The sequence below is a fragment of the Carettochelys insculpta genome, chromosome 9 (assembly GCF_033958435.1).
Source record: "Carettochelys insculpta isolate YL-2023 chromosome 9, ASM3395843v1, whole genome shotgun sequence".
In the NCBI taxonomy this organism is placed as follows: domain Eukaryota; kingdom Metazoa; phylum Chordata; order Testudines; family Carettochelyidae; genus Carettochelys; species Carettochelys insculpta.
In genome coordinates this window covers 57,636,337-57,654,944 of record NC_134145.1, presented here as the reverse complement: position 1 = coordinate 57,654,944, position 18,608 = coordinate 57,636,337, and the positions used below count along the sequence as shown (strand labels likewise).

At 54.4% G+C, this 18,608-nt stretch overlaps 1 protein-coding gene across 1 annotated transcript in view; it reads left to right on the top strand.

Moving 5' to 3' along the window:
• Positions 1-18,608, top strand: part of CACNA1E (calcium voltage-gated channel subunit alpha1 E) — a 245,656-nt gene that overhangs the window by 171,401 nt on the left and 55,647 nt on the right. The window contains exons 21-26 of the mRNA XM_075003399.1: positions 9,789-10,403; positions 11,903-12,192; positions 15,131-15,287; positions 15,836-15,965; positions 16,730-16,789; positions 18,014-18,120. Coding sequence (XP_074859500.1) covers positions 9,789-10,403; positions 11,903-12,192; positions 15,131-15,287; positions 15,836-15,965; positions 16,730-16,789; positions 18,014-18,120 — 1,359 coding nt within the window. The remainder of the gene's footprint in view (positions 1-9,788; positions 10,404-11,902; positions 12,193-15,130; positions 15,288-15,835; positions 15,966-16,729; positions 16,790-18,013; positions 18,121-18,608) is intronic.

Sequence of the window (18,608 nt, the reverse complement as noted above, 5' to 3'; positions counted from 1 at the left end):
ACTGTAGGAACACGTGAGCTGATGTCTGTTTATGTGTGTGCCGGCGTGTGTCTGCCTGTGCATATGTTTGTGCCGTACGTGTGTGCTGGCTTGTACGTGCATTTATTGGTGTGTGTCTGTATGTCATAAGGGGACATCTGTCCTTTGAAACCAGTTCGTTTGATCTCTTAAAAAGCATCCGTCAGACCACCCCCATGCCTAGGAGAAAGTGTCCTTCCTGAAGGACAGCTCCTTACTCAGAATGTAGCCCAAATCTTCTTCTGCCAAGGCACTAGGCTGTACAGACAGGCAAACTTCACTGCCACCCTGTCAGACAAGGAGAGAGGCCAACACAAGAAGTGAGAGCAGCATTCCCCCTGTGGCTGCAGCTCCCTGCACTGCTAGTTGTGCAGGTGGCTGGATTCTTTGCCAGCTTTAGTTTCCAACTGGTTTTGGAAGGTAGCCTCAGGCTGGCCATGCTGCAGCAGTCCGAGGTGACAGTGACAGATCTGGATTGCAGGGATGTACTTCACATCCAAGATAGAAGTTTTCCGTTGTTCTAGTAAGAAGTGGCTGGGATAAAAAGCACACCATGCTTCCAGTGCTGGAAGAGCTTCATTCCCACAAAAAAGGTGGTGCCTACACCTGACATCCTTTACCTAACCAGCCTACATCCCCCGTCTTGGCTCTTCCAAACCTGTTTCACACTGAGTCAGCAAGGAGACTGTGACAGCTGGGTCTGAAGCGAAAGCCTTCCATCTCTGCCTTTCCATCCACACTGAAGGAGAGGTAACAAAGCTGAAGCCTGCGTGGGAGGGTAGGTGAGCAGTTCTTCTTCGAGTGTCCCCGTGGGTGCTCCACATTAGGTGTCGGGCTCGCCCGGCGCCGCAGATCGGATCTTCCAAGCAGTTTCTGCCGGACCGCGCATGCGCCGGTGCGCGCCGCTCCCTTGCGCGCTCCTGGCCACGTGCGCGATCCGGTCCCCGCCAGTTCCTCTAAAACGCCGTTGGCTGCAGATGGAATCCGACTAGGCTACGGCCAAGTTAGCGTATTCAATGGTTTTAACTGTTTTTCTTTAAAGATTTCAAGTTCTTAGGCTACTGTTAAGTTAGCCAGTTGTTATTTAAAAAAAAAAAAAAAAAGAAACAACAAGCGGGACGGCATTCAGTCCAGTCCTAGTAACAAGCGGAGCACCGGAGGCCAGGAGCCTAGGGCCATTAGCCCTCCTACCGCGGCAGGCTATCGGAGAGGGGGAAAACAGCACAGAGAAGGTGCTAAGTACCCCATTAACAACTGAAAGACTCACCAACAGTGTCCTCTTCAGGATTCAAGAAATGTGAGTCTTGCCGAGAGGCAATGCCAGCGTCTGATGGGCACAGTCACTGCATAAGGTGCCTGGGGGAATCCCATGTCACGCAGAAATGCTCCTTCTGTGCAAAATTAACAGCCAGAGCAAGGAAGGACAGGGAGATGCGGCTTAAAATGCTGCTCTTCGACAAGGCCCTCCAGCCAGACGTGCTGGAGCGGCCGCAGCAGGAGGGACCCTCCGGGGCCCATAAAAGGAAAGCCGCCTCTCTCACCCCATCAGCGCAAAAACGGAGGAAAGTCTCCCCAGCCCGATCCCTGCCGGCAGCAACAGCGAGCGGGACGGGAGGAGCGCACAGCCCCCAGCCGCAGCAACAGCTGATCGGCGGCGGCACGGAGAGCCACGTGGAGGCGGCTCAGCCTCCAATAATCAAACAGCCGCCCCGCACCGCAGGCAGGGCGGCAGCTAAACAAGCGCCGGTACCGGTGGCACCGCAACAGCGGCACCGACCCCTGGGGAACCGGCGGTGCAGAGCGCGCAGGCACGCAGCCTGCAGGCACTGGAGGACACCGCCCGTGCCGGGGCCGAGATCCCCTACACGTCAGGGGGCGGAGTTACCCCCTCAAGGGAGGGGGAGGGCTGCACACAAAACAAGGCACCGCAGCCCCTCTCCAGACAGCGCTGCAGAGTTGCTTTCTCTCAGCCCTCCGCTCATGCTGCAGACTCCAACTAGAAGGCAGGGGTCCCCCCTAGCCTACCCGGAGCCCCCGTCTCCATTTTTACAACCAGCCTCGCCCTGGCTGGGACCACCTTCACCCTTCCTGGGGTTTGAGCCGCTGGAATACTATCACAAATCGCTCTCTCCAGTGTCCCAGGTCTCTCGACGATCTCGCTCCCCCAGGCGCAGGGGGTATGCACCAAGGGAGAGGTCTAGGTCACCTTCCCAAGGACAGTGCCCATGCTGCCATGGTCGCCCTTATCACGCGGGGCATAGACACCACCGGCAATCTACCAGGGAAAGATCTCCACAGATGGTCCCGTATCCCCGAGGGCAATCGCGAACGGGGACAGAGACTCAGACAGAGACAGTATCTCAGGGGGAACTGGTTATGGAACCCCGAGATTTTCCCTTGCAAGCTTCCAGCGAGCGGATGTACCATCACCAACAGGAACCGGAAGGGTCCAGAGAGGCGTACCCTAGTGGTTCCTCGCTCTCCTCCCTGGACGAGGCTACGGCCCCAGGGGACGTCCATCCTCCGGACGATCTCAAACAGTTTCAAGAGCTGTTTAAGAGGGTGGCCTTCACGCAAGGCATCCAGACAGCAGAGGTGCAAGAGAAACACCATAAGCTCCTCAAAAATCTGAGACCTCCGGCCTCCTCCAAAATAGCAATACCGCTTGATGAAGCAATCTTGATATGGCAGACCCCTGCGACTATTCCGCCTGTCCACAAGAGAGCGGACAAGAAATACTTCGTGCCGGCGAAGGGCATGGAGTTCCTGTTCAGCCACCCACCACCAAATTCCTTGGTGGTGGAGTCGTCGCAACAAAGATCAAAGACATCTCAATTCAAGACAGGGGGAACAGACAAAGATGCCAAGAAGCTAGAGCTGTTGGGCAGAAAGTTCTACTCCTCCTCCACTCTACTGTTGCGAATGGCAAATTACGCAGCGCATCTAGCGAACCATAATTTCGACAACTACACTAGGTTAACCTCCCTCATGGACTCACTTCCAGAGGACAAAAAACCGGTGCTCAAGGCCATCGTGCAAGAAGGCTACGCGGCCTCAAGGACGGGAGTTCAGATCGCCCTGGATGTTGCGGACACAGCAGCATGCTCCACAGCTACGGCAGTGGTGATGCGAAGGGAGTCCTGGCTCCAGACTTCAGGTATACCGAGGGATCTGCAGGCAAAGATAGTCGATCTTCCCTTCGACTCGCAGAAGCTGTTTGCTGAATCAACTGACTCGGTCCTTCATTCCAGTAAAGATTCAAGAGCCACACTTAGGACCCTGGGGATTTACACCCCTCCATACAGAAAGAAACAGTACTGCCCTCAACAAAGACGGTACCAGTACCAGCAACAGCATCCCCAGTACCACAGGGGTTACGAGCAAGGGCGACATCAACAGCACCAGCAGTACAGAACTCCCAGACGACGTTCCCAACAGAGCCATGCGTCCTCGGGGCAGGGCCAAAGGCCACAAGTTTGACACACAGATCCAGGGCTGTGCCATCTCTACCATCGCACAAGGTCATCCGAAGCGGTTATTCCACCATCGCCTCCGACCATTCTACGACCAGTGGCAAAGGATCACCACAGACAAATGGGTGCTGGAGATCATAGCCACGGGGTACGCCATTCCCTTCCAGTCACTCCCACCGCCATGACCTCCACCCAGGCCCCACCTCCAGGAGGCCTCCCACGTAGCGAGGCTCAAGCAGGAGGTAGACCATCTCATGCTCATAGGGGCAGTGGAAAGAGTGCCGGAGCAACTGCAAGGGAAAGGGTTCTACTCGAGGTACTTCCTCACGGAGAAAAAGACAGGAGGCTGGAGGCCCATCTTAGATCTTCGAGGCCTCAACCGGTACCTGCACAAGCAACGCTTTCGGATGATCACAATCGCCTCCATCCTTACGGCACTAGACGATGGAGATTGGTTCGCAGCCCTCGACTTACAAGACGCGTATTTTCACATAACTATCCATCCGGCTCACTGACGATTCCTCTGGTTCATGGTAGGCAAAGAACATTTTCAATACAAGGTCCTACCGTTTGGCCTCTCCTCGGCCCCCAGAGTCTTCACCAAGACCTTGTCAGTGGTGTCAGCCTACCTGCACAGACAGGGGGTATTTATATTCCCATATCTGGATGACTGCCTACTCAAAGGGGCCTCGAAGGAGGAGGTACTACGGATGATACGCGTCACAGCAGGCACGTTCTCTTCACTCGGCCTGGTTATCAATCTGGCAAAATCAAAGATAGACCCCACACAGGACAGAGAGTTCATAGGGGCACGCATAAATTCTATTACAGCGAGAGTGTATCTACCAGAGACTCGCTTTCGGGCCATCGGCTCCCTCGTGCAAGTCATCACCTTCAGCCCTACGGTGCTGGTCCTGACATGCTTACAGCTGCTGGGCCACATGGGTGCAGCGACGTTCGTAGTACAGAACGCCAGGTTACACATGCGCAGCATGCAGCACTGGCTGGCGAGCGTATACAAACCGTCAGCACACACCGTTCACAGGGTGGTGTCGCCCACAGCAGAGGTGCGCAAATCCCTGCAATGGTGGGTAAACCCCAAGAACTTGCTAACAGGGGTACCCTTCCACCAACCACAAATATCGGGTTTTCTTACTACAGATGCCTCCCTCATTGGGTGGGGAGCACACATGGGCGAAGAGGTGACTCAAGGGCTGTGGTCCTCCATGGAGCAGTCACTGCACATAAATATACTGGAGCTCAGAGCAGTGTTCAATGCCTGCAGACACTTTCGAGACCATATACAAGGCAAAGCAGTCGGGATCAGCACAGACAATATCTCCACCATGTTTTATATAAATCGGCAAGGAGGAGCTCGGTCCTGTGCCTTATGTGCGGAAGCAGTCCGGTTATGGAACTGGTACATCGCCAACAATATAATCTTGAAAGCCTCGTACTTACCAGGCGCTCACAATGTGAAGGCAGACCAGCTGAGCAGGCGTTTTGCACTCACGCACAAGTGGCAGATCCGTCCCGATCTGCTACGACCGATTTTTCACGCATGGGGTTTTCCCGAGATAGACCTGTTTGCCACTCAACACAACAAGAAGTGCCCATGATTCTGCTCCAGGGCAGGACTGGGACGGGGGTCCCTGGGGGACGCATTCGCGATCTCCTGGAGGGGCCCCCTGCTTTCCGCTTTTCCTCCCACAGTGCTGATCCACAAAGTCTTGCAGAAAGCCAGGAGGGAAGGAGCCCGAATGATGCTGATAGTCCCAATGTGGGATCGACAGCAATGGTTCCCCCTACTCCTGTGGATGTCGGACCGTCCACCGATGCCCCTTCTGGTGGCGCCGGATCTGCTCACGCAAGCCCGGGGGTCCATAGTGCATCCGCACCCCCCAAGGCCTGCGACTACAAGCGTGGTTAATCCATGGCTCAGCTCCCTAGAGAGCACATGTACAGAGGAAGTGCAACAAGTCCTAGAAAGTAGCAGGAGGACTTCCACCAGGAAGACCTACAAGCAGAAATGGACTCGCTTCATGGCATGGTGTTCTACCAAGCAGCTAGCCCCCCTTCAGTGCCTATACCTGTAATATTAGAGTATTTACTGGACCTCAAGAGAGGAGGACTCTCACTATCCTCGTTAAAAGTCCACCTTGCCGTCATTTCGGCGTTCAGACACGAAGAGGAAGGGCACACGGTGTTCGCCCATCCCATGGTTACCAGGTTCCTCAAAGGGTTGGTAAACCTATACCCCCCTCGGAAACCGCTTCCACCTTTGTGGAACTTGGACCTGGTGCTTAATGCGCTAACGGGACCACCGTTCGAGCCTTTGGCCACGCTTTCCCTCCGCCTCCTTACGATAAATACGACCTTTCTTCTTGCAATCATGTCAGCTCGCAGGGTGAGCGAGCTTGCAGCAGTTATGGCAACGCCACCCTGCACTGTTTTTTCCAAGGAGGCGGTAACCATACAGCTGTATCCAGCCTTTGTTCCTAAAGTTTCTTCTGAGTTTCACATTAACGAACCTATTGTTTTACCCTCGTTTTATCCAAAGCCTCATAACTCTAACAAAGAGGCGCGCCTACATCTCTTGGACGTGAGGAGGGCGCTAGCCTTCTATATAGACAGGACCAAGTCCTTCCGGAAAACGGATAGACTCCTAGTCTCTCTCGCTCCCAAATCGAAAGGAGAAGGTCTCTCTTTGCAGAGAATCTCGAAGCACATCGTATCCTGCATAAAAATGTGCTACGAACTCAAAAAGACTCCTTTACTGGCCACTCCCAGGGCTCATTCCACTAGGGCGGTGGCGGCATCAACAGCCTTTTTCAAGGGCGTTGCGCTAAAAGACATTTGCAGAGCAGCGACCTGGTCATCCTATGACACCTTCGCCAAACATTACGCCCTTCACAGGGTATTCCAAGAGGATACCCATCTCTCGACAGCGGTCCTCTCGGGGACAAGCTGCACATAGTCCGATTACCCACCTCCTATCTTGGGTTACTGCTGGGTAGTCACCTATTGTGGAGCACCCACGGGGACACTCGAAGAAGAAAGACAAGTTACTCACTGTAGTAACGGTGGTTCTTCGAGATGTGTCCCCGTGGGTGCTCCACTACCCGCCCATCCTCCCCGCTCCGGATCTCTGTTTAGTGTTTTGCAGGAGCATCCAAGGCGGTTGGTCAAGGAACTGGCGGGGACCGGATCGTGCACGTGGCCAGGAGCGCTCAAGGGAGTGGCGCGCACCGGCGCATGCGCGGTCCGGCAGAAACTGCTTGGAAGATCCGATCTGCGGCGCCGGGCGAGCCCGACACCTAATGTGGAGCACCCATGGGGACACATCGCGAAGAACCACCGTTACTATGGTGAGTAACCTTTCTTTGTCTAGCACTGTCCTCTGGAATCTTATCATCAAGGAAGAATGGAATCACCGAATTGGGCTTTGCTAGGTGAATAAGGCACATCGAATTAGAAATTCTTGGTTAATTCCTGGCAGAGGGACCCTCAGATGTTGTCCTCCTTTCCCCAGCTGGTCGTTCCGTTCTTTCCTTCCCCTCCCATTGCTTTGCTTTTTTTGTTCTTTTATCTTTTTTTTTCCTATTCTCCCCTTATTTTTGGAAGAAAAAAATTTTTAGAAGCGGGAGGAAGGTATATCTAAAAGAATCAACATGGACTTCCACCCTTCACTGTTTGCTAGCAGCAGGCCAGTTACCAGGAAGACGACCAATGTCTCCACCACACAGCAGAAAACCAGATTCAAAGGGAGTCCTGAAGATACCCAGTGACTCTATACCTGCCCTGGGACTCCTTATTCCAGCGACCTTCCTCTGCAGGGGAAGGTTAGAGAGAGAGGCAAAATTAATAGATGATTTTCCAAGCTGGATCCTTCCTGAGAAGGTTGACACCCTGCACTCCCCAAGGAAGGTGTTTATACTATTATCCACTACTTGGCCTAGAATTTCCAGGCTGGTTTTTATCCATCTCAAGGGGTGTTGGCTGAATTAGCGCTCTCCTCCTGGTACCTTGCTTAGTAAAACAGGCTGAAATTCAGCCAGTGAAGACACCACATTTGTCCTCTCCGGACGCCACCTTGCTGCTGTGGAGGGAGGCAGTTTCAGTCCAGATCTGACGGACAGTCCCTAGGAAGCAAATGAGGAAATCCTTGCAGCAAAAAATACTTGACTCAATCTGTCTTAGAATTAAATGGACATAAGAATGGCCACACCAGTGGTCTTTTACCCAGGATCCTATCTTCTGACAGTGGCTGGTGCCAGGTGCCCCAGAGGAATGAACTGAAGAGGTAATCAGTCCCCCGTTCCCAGCCTCTGACAAAGAGAGGCTAGGGACACCATCCCTGCCCATCCAGGCTAGTAGACATTGATGGACATGTCCTCCATGAAATTATGTGGCTCTTTTTTGACCCTTGTTAATAGGCTGATGGCTAATTTTGGCATTTAATCTATTACAAGCCACTTGAGTAATGCTGTAGTCTGTGAGGAAGATCTGTGGAAAAGGGGCTTTAAATAGACAAACCATTACCTTAATTACCTACCAGCCTATTGCTAGAGTGGGCCATTGGCTGCAGGGTAGTCTCTGTCGAGAGACCTGAAACCTGGCCAAGAGCATCAGTCCAGTCAAATAAATCCTTTTCCCTGGTCGGAGCTGTAGGGAGGCCTGGCTTTGAACTGGAAAGAGGGGTAATGAGAGCATGACACAGGTGTTCATCCCCAGCACCTCCCGCTGTTTGCGTAGAGCCAGGCCTCACCGGGGTTACTCTGGTGGTGCTGCTCAGAGATACTACATGAACCTGAGCCTGGTCTTGGGGTCCCCCAGTTCAGCAGAAGCCTGAGTTTATTTACTCCCAGGCTCCTCAGCACCATTGTGACAGGGAATGTCAATGTCAATGCCAGAGCACTGTAGAGTAAATAAGAACCAGGCCCGAAGCCTCAGTGCTTCCCACATGGACCTGACAGATACCCAGGCAGCCTGCACAGGAAATCTGTGATGTCACTCAGCCTGTACGTCAGGGTCATGTTTCAGCCTCTCCTGCAACACTTATGCCCCTAAGGCCATATCTGCGCCACCACTTATGTTCACCAAATATATGTCACTGAAGGATGTGAACAGTGTCAGTTTCGCCAGCACAGGTGGTGACCTGCACCATGCTGTGTTGGCAGGAAAGCTTCTACAGCCGACATAGCCACCGTCGCTGCTGGGAGCTGGTTTCATTGGGTCAATGGAAGAGCATTCATTCCCCTGCCAGCATACAGTGGCCACCCAAGAGTAGCTTGCTGGTATCTGTGCTGATATAAGGTCTCTAGTGCAGACATAGCCTAAGACAAATCCATTTCTGAACTGGGCATTTCCTACCACTGGATTCAGATACAAATAACACAACTCCACTCCTGCCCTGATTTCTCTCATCTCATCCTGAGCTGTGGGGGACTCTGGCACCATGCAGGGGCTGCTGCGCCTGCCAGCCAGGTCTTTCGGTAGACACTCAAAGCTGAGGACCTGCTAGGACTAATTTGGGAGTAACTGAACCACCAACTTCAACCACCAACCTAGCCCTGAAGAGCATGAGTCAACAGCGCAGTCCCTGCCAGCAGAGAGGCTTCATTCCCAAGATGAAACCAGCAGACTGTTGCTAACTAATGTCTGTGCACGTCTGCCCATGGTGCGGCATGTCTGTAGCAGCCTCTGGTTTTTGCTTACTGTGATCCATGCCTGTGTAGCCATGTGTGTCTGTGCATGCAGTGAATTGTATGTGCCAGCATGTGTAGCTTGGAAGATCTGTAGTTGTAACATCCATATTTCTGTGTACGTTATTCCACGCATATTGGCTTCATGGGTTCAGATGTTCACATGTTTGGGCTCATACACACCCATGTGCCCTTGTGTCTAGGTGTGTGGTCTTGTGTTTGCATATGTAGGCTCCCACATGCCTGAGCGCTTGGGCCTGCCCAGCTGTGGGGCTTTGGCTCTTGATGTACATTTGCCAATGTGTCTGCATGTCTGAGCCTTCCCATATGTTGGGCCTGATTTCCCTGAGCCCTGCATCTTGAGTAGGCTTTGACACCAGTGCTGAGTGTGTATAAAAGGCTCCCCCCTCATCAGAGTGGCAGCACTGCACACGCTTTATAACCTGGTGTTAATGACTACCCGATGAGCACAGCAAGGAGGGTCTCCACATGGGTCTGTCTGGGCCCAAGTGCACACTGTCTGTCTGGGGATGGGTTCTCGGGTTTCGGCTGGCACAGAGGTGGCCTGAACCCTTTTGTTTTTCTTTCCCAGGAGGGACAGGAGAAGGCGCCATCACATGTCAGTGTGGGAGCAGCGTACCAGTCAGCTCCGCAGGCACATGCAGATGTCCAGCCAGGAAGGCCTCAACAAGGACGCCCCTCCCTTACTCAATCCTCATGCCAGCATATTCCGGAGGAAAAAGCCTGGGGAAAACATCACTGTGGAGAAGAGTGAAGAGGATCAGGGGGACAGGGCAGAGGAGCCACCGGTGGAAGGCCTGGACCAACCCACCGCAGACAACAATTCATGCCCAGGTGCCAGAGAGGACCAGAAAAGCCCATCCCCCCAAGCCAGGAGATACAGGGAGCAGTGGCACCACAAATCATGCCATGGGAACTGTGATCCGACGGAGCAGGAGGCGGGAAAGAGAGAGGTGGGTGCAGGGGTCGAAGACAGAGCCCGGCTGAGGCAGAGCCAGAGGCGCAGTCGACACCGGCGAGTGAGAACTGAGGGGAAGGAGCCGGCTGGGGCCCTGAAGAGCAGGTCAGCCAGCCAAGAGGCAGGCCTGGAGGAAGTCAATCCCACAGAAGGAGAGCAAGCCAGAAATGAAGTAGGGAAGGAGGAGACGATTCAGGAGGAGCCCCTGGCAGGCGAGGAGCAGAACAGGTAACAGGCGCCCCATCCCTGATGGCTGTCACCTGCGATGCCTTCTTGTGGAGAGAGGGCAAGCCAGTCACGGGGGGTGAGAGGATGGTAAATGGAAGCTGCAGCTAACAGGGCATCCTGAGCAGGCCCAGCTCAATGGTTCTGCATCCCCAGGCCTGAGCCCATCCTTCTGTCTGTCCACCAGCCTCTTGCAGCCTCGGTCCTTTTTTGCTGTGCTTCTCTCTGTCCTGAAATGACTCTCTGTCCCTTGATCTCATCTGTAGTGTCCTCCTCTTGCTCAGAACAGTGCCACAGTAATCCTGCAAGGTGTGGCAGTAAGTTGTCAGGTTGAATACATCATTTGCTGGCTTTTAAGCCAGGCACTGAGTTTTGGACTGTAATCCCCTTACCTCCAAGGTCTGGGAAGTCTCCCCGTCTCTTCACAAGGTGGTAACGCTCTGGTTGGGTCCATGTCTAGTTTCTGGCATAAGAGAAATATTTTCAGACCGGGATCAGGGACAGCAAACCTTGTGGTTCCTGATTTGAGTGGGACACCCCGCCATCTCCCCGTGAGATCCAATGTGTAACAGTTGCGTTACAGCTACTACACCCAATGCATTCATCTAATCAGTTGCAACAGCTGACATGGCCATTCCCACCTGTGCTCTCCAGGGCCCCGTGGAAATCGCACAGGGAAATCATTGCTCTCCCCTTCCTCAAGATTAGATATCAGCAAAAGCAGAAAAGATGCACTAGTCTCTTCCAGCCACCCAGAAGCTTGTGGTAAGCCCAGCTGTTCTGGCCTTCTCTTGTGGCATGGCACTTCAGGGACACAGCGCAGTCCTGGCTTTGGGCAAAAGGAGATGGTAGCAGTAGGATGTTAATGCACTTGGAGAGCAGGGATGAAAAGTGCTACACAGTTGTTATTTCTGCCCTTACCAGGTGATGTACATGTAGCCAAAGGACTTTGCTGAGAAAAGTTCAATGCACATGAGAGACAAATCCAACAGCTGAGCATACATATGAATACAATACTAATAGTACCGTCATTTCCAGGAGTGCCGCTGATCCCCTCATGCGGAGGAGAGGCAGGGAAATCCATGTTAGCCACACATGCAATGGGCCAGGGAAAACTTAGGTGCTTAGCTGAGGCAGAGACAATCACACAGACCACTTTGGGAGTATTTTAAAATGGTTGGTGAAGACGGGGGGTTGCTTTTTGGAGACTGGGCGTGGTATGCAATGTTCACTATCTTCTAGCAGGCGTCTTTGTGGCGTCGCAGGAGCAATCCTTCCAAAAGTGCACATGGTTTCATTTCTCTCTTTCTTTCTTTCTCCCTCTTTTATCCTTACGTCCCAACTTTCATATCTCCTTCTTTGTTCTCTCTGATCCTTCCTGTCTTCCCCATTTGCTTTACCTGCTCCCCTTTGTCATCTTCTCTTCTCTTCTTGTCCCCTCCATCCCACCTCTACCCATCTTTCCCTCTCTTTCCCCTCCCTTTGCTCCTCTCTTTCTGTAGAACCAATGAAATCCCAGCTGGGGATTCTGCCTTTGCTGGGGCTATGCAGGAAATGAGTCCCCTCAAGGCCCCCCATGAGCAGAACCAGGAGAAGAATGATAGCTTGGCAGAGCAGGACTGCAGCGGCCTGGACACCAGCAACCAAGCCCTGCTGGGCAGTCCCCAGATGGAGATGAGCAGGGCCATCAGCCGGAGCGAGCCTGAGCTGTCCTCCATCACAGCCAACACCGAGAAAGCCACCGAGAGCACCACCATCATGATCGACGTCCAAGACTCTGCTGTGGTACAGAGTGAGGACCTGTCTCTTTTGCTGTTTGCCTCGCTCTGATCTGCCTTCCTTTGCAGTGGGCTCCAATGGAGGATCCACCAGCGTTCATGCAGCCTCAGCACTGTGGCTCCTCTACCCTCAAGCCACACTCCCCTAAACCCTGAATTTGTAGCCCGGGCTCCATGTCCTGTGTGGCGCATTGAACCTAAACCCCAAGTGATGCTCTGGATGGGCTTAGGTAACACCAGCCCACTCGGCACCATTGTGGTCACACGCAGAAAGCCAATGCCTGGGGAGCTCGGTGGTTGTCAGGCTGTCTGTCAGGAGAACAGTACTTGCAGCCCTGCTCAGAGAGTTTCACTCCCATGGCTTCATGGTTAGGCATCCACTCCATTGCCTTGGGGAGAAAACAGCAGAGAGCAGCCAGCCAGAGACTCCAGCCATCAGGGACCAGAGTGGCCAAAGCAGAGATCTTCCACTGTTCCAGTCACACCCCTTCTCTGCCTTCCCTTGTCCTGCTGTGTGCTCCCACCCTGCCTGCATGCACAGCTGTTTGCAGTGTGCTCGCTGCCTCAGCACTAGCGTGGCTGTGTCCTGTTGAGCACAAACACCCCCGCCATCCCCTTGCCTCAGCTTCATTGTACACCTGCCTTTCTTACCACCCCCTTCCTGCTTCATCCCTCCCACTCCATTCCCTAGTCTTGCCATTGAGCTGTTTCCCCTCCTAACTAAACCCCCCACCCAAAAAACCCCCGTGAAACTAACATGACGCTTGCTACCATCCTGAGGCTCATGTGGCTGAAGTTTGAGGCTCCTTCCTGCTCTCTGGCTCCAGCCTAGTTCATTTGCCAGCTCTTCCTGGTGGGGCTGTTGGCCACTGTGTGCGTGCGTGCCTGACACACTGGGGCCTCGGGCACTGCCGTCACAGACACAGCGGAGCAGCCGCAGGGGAGTGGCACTGGAGTGGACCACTACTTTTCCTTTCTACACGAGGGGTTTGCATTAGTGCAGCCACAGTGGGCAAGGCCTTCCTTCTGTTAACTAGGGAAATGCAGGAGGGCCGACAGCCTCACTGGGCCCTGGGCAAGGCTGGGGAGAGGCTGGCTCTGTGCCCCCACAAGGGGCAGGCTTTGTGTGACAAGGGAGGGATAGACACTTGGCAGCCCTGAGCACCACGCGCCTCCCCCGCCCTCAAAACCAACCTGAGCACCACGCGCCTCCCCCGCCCTCAGCGCTGCCCTCAGCACCACGCGCCTCCCCCGCCTCAGCGCTGCCCTGAGCACCACGCGCCTCCCCCGCCCTCAGCGCTGCGCTGAGCACCACGTGCCTCCCCCGCCCTCAATGCTGCCCTCAGCACCACGTGCCTCCCCAGCCCTCAGCGCTGCCCTGAGCACCACGCGCCTCCCCCGCCCTCAGCACCAACCTGAGCACCACACGCCTCCCCCGCCCTCAGCGCTGCCCTGAGCACCACACGCCTCCCCCGCCCTCAGCGCTGCCCGGAGCAGGCTGCACAGCACTCCAGCAGCAATTGAAAGGGCCAGGGGCTCCACCCACTGCTGCTCCCACGCTGGTGGTGGCAGCAGCCAAGAGCTCTGGGCTCTTGTATCACCAGGCCCCAGCGCAGCTGCCCCTTTTCTCCCCTCTTCCATCTGCAGGCCTGAGGAGAGTCTCTCTGCTGTGCTTTGAGCCCACAAGGAAGCTCCTCCCCAGGAGAGCTGGGGCAGAAAAAGAGCCAGGCCTGTGCATATCGCTCTGCACAGAGACTCCAGCCCTGGGGCAAAACGAAGCACCAGCCTCTGGGGCACCGGCTATGCCCATATGTGCAGCTCCTGGCCTGGACTCCTGCACCATGTCTCACAGTCATGCCTTGTGCACTGGCTGTTGGTTGCGTCCTGTCCCCCGTGCTGTGCCTTGTCTTTTTCTCCTCTTCTTTTCTCTTCCATTTCCTCCCATTTCCCAGCCATCCTCACTTGTGTGGCTCCTTTCCTTCCAGCCGTTCTCAGCTGCTTCCTGTCTCCTTCTCCCAACTCCCTCTTTCCCTGTCTCCCCCGCCCCACATCTCCCTCCTGATTGTCCAGGCTTACGCCACTCACTAAGTTAAACTTTACCTACAGCGAACGCATCCCCCTCAGATTGCCTGTCAGTCAAACCCTGAAAAACAGAACATTTCCCCTCACCGTCAAGGTGAGAGATTTTAAATTGTTATTAATTAAACAGCACCACAAAAAAGTGCCTCGTTGAAGTCCCCTGTCTCTGCCTCTGCTTGACAGCCCATGTCTGTCCTTTCCTTTTCATCTCTCTCCCGCTAACAGCAGAACTTGGATGCAGGGATGTAGAACAGCCAGCTCCTCCCTGGGGAGAAATGACATTCTGAGGCAGCTCAGTATTGTGCGTGGTTCTTTCTGCCGTGGCGCACGTGCAGCAGCCGATGGGACAACACCAGAGAAGCATGGCCCCTGACAGCCCGCTCCGAGTGCAGTGTTCTTGTGCAAGCACTCATGCCAGGGGGCAAATTTTGGGGGTGACTGTGTGTTTCATCAGTCCCATGTGGATAACCCACCACTCAGCTCTGTGGCCAAAGGTCAGGGTACATCAACGCTGCCCAGTCGACGGACCCAGTCGGGGTCGATTTTCTGGGGGTCGATTTCACACACGTAGTTCACAAAGTCGAACTATGAAGGCTGGACAGTCGACCCGTATACGCCTCAATCTCATGAGGAGTAAGGGAGGTCAATGAGAGCCTTTCTCCTGTCAATCAGTGAGGACGGCCAGGTCAGTCGATTGTAGATATGTCAATTCTAGCTATGCAATTGGCTGGTACCAGAATTGCGTATCTGTGATCGACTTTTAGATCTAAGGTAGACCTGGCCTTACAGTAGGTGGTGGACTTTCATCCGGGATAAATGTCCTATGCTGCTGTTGGCCTGGTGAGTCAGTAAAAGGATTGGTTTCTCTTGCAGTTAGCAACAAGACGGATGGAGAAGCCAGCCCCTTAAAGGAGGCAGAGACAAAAGAGGATGAGGAGAAAGAGAAGAAGAAACGGAAGGAGAAAAGCTCACGGACAGGCAAAGCGATGGTGCCTCACAGCTCCATGTTCATCTTCAGCACGACAAACCCGTGAGATATTCTTTGGTCTTTGTACCGGAGTAGCTGAGCCCTGGAAAAGGGGAGAATCTGATGGGGCAGGGCCTTGTAAACTTTTATCATCAGCTAGAGAAACTGGAGAAGCTTCAGCCAGCGTTGGGGTCTTCTGCTTGCACCCCACCAACTTCCTCTACAGGGCTGGGAGACGCATGAGCAGCCTGATGCTTGCTATCCCTGAAGCCATGCAAGGTCATCTCAGGTCCCATGGGTGCATGGACTCCTTGTAACTCAAGCTGTCCAGTTCCTATATTGCCTGGCTCCATTCATTCAGTTGCTGCCTTGGGCGTGTGCATTTCATGGAGCATTTTCCCCCTACAGGCTACTTGCATTATTCAGTGCACAGGGGGGACAAATAACTGGACAGGGAGGGCAGTCACAAATCTGGCATTTCCTAATGCCGAGTGCTTGACTAAGCCACCCAGCCAACCACCATTTAACACGGCGCATTGCGTGTAGCCTGGTCTAAGGCCTGGGTAGCGTCGACGCACGGCTCGGGATCTCTCTGAACGTTTCTCCTGCAGGGTGCGGAGGGCCTGCCATTACATCGTCAACCTGCGCTACTTTGAGATGTGCATCCTCCTGGTGATTGCCGCCAGCAGCATCGCCCTGGCAGCAGAGGACCCTGTCCTGACCAACTCAGATAGGAATAAAGTGAGCGTGTGCTGCCGTACTGATCACTCCCCTCTCCCCCAGCCTCCAGTACATCAGCTGTGCAGAGACCAGAGTGGGGGGAGACAGAAGAGCAGCTGCACTTGGTAACCTGGCTTGCTCCCGTGCACTGTGCTAGCAGATGGCATGCTGGGATATATTCCTCAGCATTCTCTTTGCTTCCCCATGAGCCTACCCAGGTGATGCCGTCAGTCTTGCCTCTGCTTAATGCTCAGAACTACAGTCTGTCAGAGCAATCAGACACTCCCATAGCATGTCCAGACCCGAGCACTCCTCACTGTGCAGTTGGATGTGTGAGGGACAGCTGACATTTAGGAATATGTGGGGCCCAGAGTCAGCTGGGAGGGAAAGGCACCGCTGGGTACCAGGGCTCCCTCCAATTTTTTCCATGCAAGTCCGGAATAAATTGTGTTACGTGCATTGAGGCATGTGCGGACATGCACCACCAATAGAAACACAAGCTGGCGGCTTTGGGTGCTCGGCTAATCAGCTGTACAGCCCCTGAATCTCTCATGGGTGGCTGCCCAATCTCTCACCTTCCAGGGAGCTTGACGGATGGCCGTGCCATTCTGGGACAAGCACGCAGGCCGTTCTTTTGGCTGTGAGCAGCGGAGTTGGGGTAGGACCAGTGGAAGGTGCACAAGTGAGCCCCCAACGTGTAGCGCGAAGCGTGCGAGTGCTGTACCACTGGCATGTGAATGGGTGTCCCCCCCAAGCATCCCTCTGCCTCTTCTCTGTCTTCACAGGTCCTGAGGTATTTTGACTACGTTTTCACGGGCGTCTTCACCTTTGAGATGATTATAAAGGTAAGAGACTCGCTTGGAACACCCCGGAGGCCTGCGTGGGTGATCCGGAGGGGGCAGCAGGAGGAGGGGCATGCATGGCTTTCCCAGCAGATCCCCTGAAATGACAGGTGTTTCCTTGGTGCTGTCACCTGCTGGCTTACAGCAAGGCAGTCAGGGCTGTCCCGCCGCCTGCTGCTCTAGCCAGACAAAGTTCTGCACAGCCTATTGGCTCAGAAGACAGTAACTGAGGGTGGCTGTCACTTTAAGCCCAGAAGTCTCCCCAGGTCTGTGCCTGTGCCTAGCCCGGTCACTGCGTGGCACACTGAACTGCAGCCTGTGAAGCACCACCGAAATCAAGGGGACGCCAGGCAGTGGAGCTCAGCCCTCCGCCATCTCGCCCTGAGCCCCAGGGGAGCCTGGGCTGATCAGGTGGAGTGGAGTGAAGGTGGGCGGGTGGCACATTCTCAATTGACTGTGATTTCCTTGTTGTGGGCGGGGGTTGTCGGAGCATCGCTGCGAACAGAACACGAACGCACAGCTTGGATTTAGTTCCGTCCTCCGTTTCGGTTAAAAAAAAAATGTATGGAACCTCCTCCACACCTTGACCTCATTGCACCCTGGCCAGAGGGAAGCAGTGCAGCCCAGTGGAGAGAGTGCTGGACTGGGGTTCAGGTGACTTGGATTCTGTTTGTGGCTAGGTCACTAGCCTGCCTGGGGCTTTTAGGCAATCAGAGCCCTCCCCATGCCTCAGTTTGCCCCTCTGTGAAATGGGGATAATGACTCTGCCACCCTTTGTAGAGAGCTCTGAGAGCCTTTGATCAATTGTGCTTTATCACAGCTGCTAATTGTTGTGTTGTCATCACCTGCTGCCTCTTGGATCCAAGGGGGCTGAGTCTGTGAGGTTGTCATCTAAGGTCGCAGGGCCACGACTTCCCTACTTGGGTGCCAATCCATATCCAGGCAACCAAATCAGCCTCATGTTCGGAGGTGCTGAGCTCCCCTTAGTGTTTCGGCAGGTGAGTGCTCAGCGCCTCCGATAACCAGGCCGCTTAAGTAGGCAGTGGCGTTAGTCATCCCAACCTGGCCCAGGAGCACATGTCCCTGGCACAGCCACCTGCAGCGTTAGCTCAGCAGAGCCCAAGGACTGATCAGCCGTGACGCTCCCTGAAGTGAACTGCACCAGCAGAGTGCTGAGCAGTCCTGAGTGAGGTAGTTACTGCCTGTGCTTTCATCCCTTCCCCGCAGATGATAGACCAGGGCTTGATCCTGCAAGATGGCTCCTACTTCCGAGATCTCTGGAACATCCTGGATTTCATCGTGGTTGTCGGAGCACTGGTGGCTTTTGCTTTGGCGTAAGTGGCTGTCTCCCATATTTCCCTGTGAGCTGCTCAGGGCAGGGCGCGCTTCGGGGGGCAGGGAGAGACGGTGGGTTTCTCTTGTGAATCCTTCCTTGGTCTCACTGACGTTCTGAGCATATCCCATGTCCTTGGCAGTCCCCAGTCACACTGCAGGGGCCTCCCAGCCACACAGCTTCTGGCTGCTCCCTGAAATCATTGGCAGAGGCTTCAGCTGGAGACATCAGTCTCGGGCAGGGGAGAGCAGGCGTGATGAAGGTGGAGTTATTTATACGTAGGGTGGACAGAGGTGACACAAGTGCAGTGTGAGGCGGAGCTGGTTGTGGCATACAAAGACCTATTCCCACCCAGTGCCGATATCCACTGGCCAGGTACCATCACACGCCTCCTGGGGGCAGGGAGAGCGTTTCCTTCATAATGTGCTGCAGGTCTGTATGTCTCACAAAACACCGTAACGGGCAGTTTTAACCCCTTTCTCCTGGTCT